We start from the raw sequence: 4,796 nt of genomic DNA, 5'->3' as shown, positions 1-4,796 counted from the left end.
AATTTAAAAAAATGGAAACACACCATATACATTCCTTAAAACATACAGTATATCTTAATGTTTCCTCTGAGAATAGGAATGTTAAATATCTGTCATGTGCTAGTGTTCTCCCATTCAGCATCCATGGCAGACATTACTAATTCATCATTCTTCTTATTGCTCCTAGATTGAGTTTTAGGCTCCTTTACTAAACTGCATACCAGCAGTCATTACTGGTTGTTCAGAGTTGGTGCTAGTGAAACCTCCCTGGATAAGAATAACCTCTTCTACATGAGAAATTTTATCTCTGCCACTCACAACATAGTTAATAAGTCATTTAACTCTCCTTATCCTATCACTGTAACATCTCTCTGATCTGTCCCTTTTTTCTATTCCTACTGCTTCTGCTTATTTCAAGCTTTCATAATCCCTCACCTGATTTTCTACAATATCCCCTTACTGTTTTCCCTGCCTTCAGTTTGGCTCCTCTATTCTTATCTACCCACTGCTAATTAATTTTTTAACATTGAAATATGACTACATCATTCTCCTGGTTGAAACCCTTTAAGGACTACCTTTCAGGTTAAGGCCAGGTGCTTAGCATGGTATTGTAGGCCTCATGATCTGGCCCTGCCCATCTCTCCAGTATCTCCTGTACCCTGCCCTCCAGTATGCCAGCTTCTTGCAGATTCCTGAAACATGTCCTGCCCTTTGCCTTCTCTACATCTTGGATGCTCCTCCTCTCTTTTATTTTTTATTTTTATTTTTTTATTTTTATTTTTTTATTTTTTTATTATTTTTTTTTCAGTACGCAGGCCTCTCACTGCTGCGGCCTCTCCTGTTGGGGAGCACAGGCTCCGGACATGCAGGCTCAGCGGCCATGGCTCACGGGCCCAGCCGCTCCGCGGCATGTGGGATCTTCCCGGACCGGGGCGCGAACCCGTGTCCCCTGCATCGGCAGGCGGACTCTCAACCACTGCGCCACCAGGGAAGCCCTCCTCCTCTCTTTTAGATGGCTGTTTCACTCACCCTTCAAGGCTATTTCAAGAATATGTATTATCCAAACTTTTGTTGATCATTCTTTCCTAACAAAAGATTATTCTCTCCCAGACATAATTAGTTATCCCTTATTTGTGTTCTCATACATAACCTTATTATGACAATTATCATGTTCTATCAGTACCTGTTTACATTTCTGAGAGCCCCTTGAGGGAAAAGAGCTTTGCAGCTCCAGAATTCATCAGAGTGCATGTCATTTTTTTTTTTGACAATTTTTTAAAGTTCTGGTAAAATACACATAACATAAAATGTACTCTTTAACCATTTTTAAGTGTACAGTTCAGTAGCATTAAATACATTCATATTGTTGTGCAACCATCACCACCATTCATCTCCAGAACTTTTTCATCTTGCAAAATTGAAACGCTATACTTATTAAATAGTAATTCCTCATTCTCCCCTCTCCCCAGCCCCTGGCAACCACCATTCTACTTTCTGTCTATGATTTTGTCTATTCTAAGTACGTTATGTAAGTAGAATCACACAGTATTTGTCTTCTTGTGACTGGCTTATTTCATTTAGCACAGTGTCATTAAGGTTCATCCATGTTGTGGCATATGTAGAATTTCCTTTTTTTAAAAAAAAAAATTGGAGTATAATTTAAAAGTACAATATTGGAGTACAATATTGTGTTAGTTTCTGCTGTACAATGAAGTGAATCAGCTACATGTATACATATATCCCCTCCCTCTTGGACCTCCTGTCCCCCCTCCCACCATCCCACCCATCTAGGTCATCATAGAGCACCGAGCTGAACTTCCTGTGCTTTATAGCACGTTCCCGCTAGCTATATATTTTACGCATGGTAGTGTATATATGACAATCCTAATCTCCCAGTTTGTCCCACCCTTCCCTTCCCCCCATGTCCACATGTACGTTCTCTACATCTATGCCTCTATTCTTGCCCTGCAAATAGGTTCATCTGTACCATTTTTGTAGATTCCACATATACGCCTTAATATATGATATTTGTTTTTCTCTTTCTGGCTTACTTCACTCTGTATGACAGACTCTAGGTCCATTCAAATCTCTACAAATGACCCAATTTCATTCCTTTTTATGGCTGAGTAATATTCCATTGTATCTATGTACCACATCTTCTTTATCCATTCATCTGTCAATGGACACTTAGGTTGTTTCCATGTCCTGGCTATTGTAAATAGTGCTGCAGTGAACATTGGGGTACATGACTCTTTGAATTATGGTTTTCTCAGGGTATATGCCCAGTAGTAGGATGGCTGGGTCATATGGTAGTTCTATTGTTAGTTTTTTTTTTTTTTTTGTGGTACGCAGGCCTCTCACTGTTGTGGCCTCTCCCGTTGCAGAGCACAGGCCCCGGACACGCAGGCTCAGCGGCCATGGCTCACGGGCCCAGCTGCTCTGCGGCAAGTGGGATCTTCCCGGCACGGGGCATGGGCCCGTGTCCCGTGCATCGGCAGGCGGACTCTCAACCACTGCGCCACCAGGGAAGCCCTATTTTTAGTTTTTTAAGGAACCTCCATACTGTTCTCCACAGTTGGTGTATCAATTTACATTCCCACCAACAGTGTAAGAGGGTTCCCTTTTCTCCACACCCTCTCCAGCATTTATTGTTTGTAGATTTTTTTTTTTTAAAGAAGATGTTGGGGGTAGGAGTTTATTAATGTTATTTTTATTTATTTTTGCTGTATTGGGTCTTCATTTCTGTGCCAGGGCTATCTCTAGTTGTGGCAAGCGGGGGCCACTCTTCATCGCGGTGCACGGGCCTCTCACCATCGCGGCCTCTCTTGTTGCGGAGCACAGGCTCCAGACGCGCAGGCTCAGTAGTTGTGGCTCACTGGCCTAGTTGCTCCGCGGCATGTGGGATCCTCCCAGACCAGGGCTCGAACCCATGTCCCCTGCATTAGCAGGCAGATTCTCTACCACTGTGCCACCAGGGAAGCCCTGTTTGTAGATTTTTTGATGATGGCCATTCTGACTGGTGTGAGGTGATACCTCATTGTAGTTGTGATTTGCATTTCTCTAATAATTAGTGATGCCGAGCATCTTTTCATGTGCCCCTTGACCATCTGTATGTCTTCTTTTTTGTGTGTGTGTGTGTTCACTTACTTTAATAACACTACATTTACCATGTTATCACCATGGAATGTAAATTCAGGTTAGACAAGAGAATTTCACAAGTACAACAAAGCATTCTGTAGTATACCAAAGTTTGTATAATGTCTGACCAAACCAGCTTGCTCATAAATCACTTCCATTACAGGCAATTTATTTAGTTTAACATTTATGATTCTTTCAGAGAAAATAAACAGACTGCACACATTTAAAGAATATTTTTCATTTACCTTTGCATTAACACTTAAAATACACACTTCTATTTCAAAATTCCATTTAAAAATTATTCTAATATAACAGCAGCAAACTATAATTCTGCAATTACGCAACAGCTAAATGGGGATCCACAGTTAAGTTATTCTCATGTTTACAACTATGATTCTGAAACAGATACTACTTCAAAGCAGCTGTTACCAGGTCTTTAGGTTTGGTTTAAAAACACACACATAGTTGCTGGGAGGTTTATAATGTTGTATTCCGTGCACTGTTCTGAAAGAGTTCTTAAAGAGCCAACCAGACCTTAAAAACAGTACTCAGTCCACAAGGCAGTCAGAAAGAGTTAAATTACCTGGGGTAAATAGGATTCCTACATTACATCAAAAGTATATGATATTCTGCAGCAACTGGGAGCATTTTCAGGTTTGGCATGTTGTCCTCTTTACAACGAATTTTATCATAATAGTTTAAGAAGGTGGACACTGTACCACTATCAAGTGCATTTAAAAGTGACATGTTTTTGTGCTAATCTGACTCCCCTGAATGACCTAGCTAGTGAACTAGTCACTAGGCAAATCAAGCCTGCAAGAAAGGAAGCCAATATTCAAATTACCATGTTATTGTCTGACCCACAGAATTTATTTTCAACATAAACATATAACTTCAATATGAGATGTCTAACTAAGGCAAGCACCACCAAGACCAAGACAGCATCTCCTCTTCTAAGGTTTAGGTTTTGCCTGGAATTCTTGATACATGGAATAGCCCATACCAAGAGTCATTGCTCCCACAACAAAGCCTTGGGCTGCCACGCACATGTGGATCAGGTGAACAGACATTTTAGTATTGCCCCTGCTCTTCAATTTATATAATCCATATACAACGATTGCTGCAAAACCTGCCATTCCAATGGGGACAAATGGTGCCTCTCTAGCTTTATGGATAAGTTTAGATCCCTGATCTTCATCATATGAAGAAAGAGAAACATCTGTGTCACTTGACATAGTGATTGAAGAATCTTCAGACAATGGCATGACGTCGCAGGCTCCTACCGGCTTCTCTGTATGTCTTCTTTGGTGAAATGTCTATTTAGGTCTTCTGCCCATTTTTGGATTGGATTGTTTTTTTGATATTGAGCTGCGTGAGCTGTTTGTATATTTTGGATATTAATCCTTTGTCTGTTGCTTAGTTTGCAAATATTTTCTCTCATTCTGAGGGTTGTCTTTTCATCTCGTTTATGGTTTCCTTTACTGTACAAAGGCTTTTAAGTTTAATTAGGTCCCATTTGTTTATTTTTGTTTTTATTTTCATTACTCTAGGAGGTGGGTCAAAAAAGACCTTGCTGTGGTTTATGTCAAAGAGTGTTTTTCCTACGTTTTCCTCTAAGAGTTTTATAGTGTCTGGTCTTACATTTAGGTCTTTAATCCATTTTGAGTTTATTTTTGTGT

At 40.3% G+C, this 4,796-nt stretch overlaps 1 protein-coding gene across 1 annotated transcript; it reads right to left on the bottom strand.

Annotated features, from left to right (window-relative positions):
* Positions 1-4,070: 4,070 nt before the first annotated feature.
* Positions 4,071-4,352, bottom strand: LOC307048299 (HIG1 domain family member 1A, mitochondrial-like; the record flags this gene model as incomplete). The annotated part of the gene is made up of 1 exon (XM_079697343.1): positions 4,071-4,352. The coding sequence occupies one exon, from the start codon at positions 4,350-4,352 to the stop codon at positions 4,071-4,073; it is 282 nt and encodes a 93-aa protein (XP_079553469.1).
* Positions 4,353-4,796: the final 444 nt, after the last annotated feature.

Source organism: Hyperoodon ampullatus (assembly GCF_949752795.1).
Source record: "Hyperoodon ampullatus genome assembly, chromosome: 2".
Lineage (NCBI taxonomy): Eukaryota > Metazoa > Chordata > Mammalia > Artiodactyla > Ziphiidae > Hyperoodon > Hyperoodon ampullatus.
This window is presented reverse-complemented; position numbering and strand designations above follow the sequence as displayed.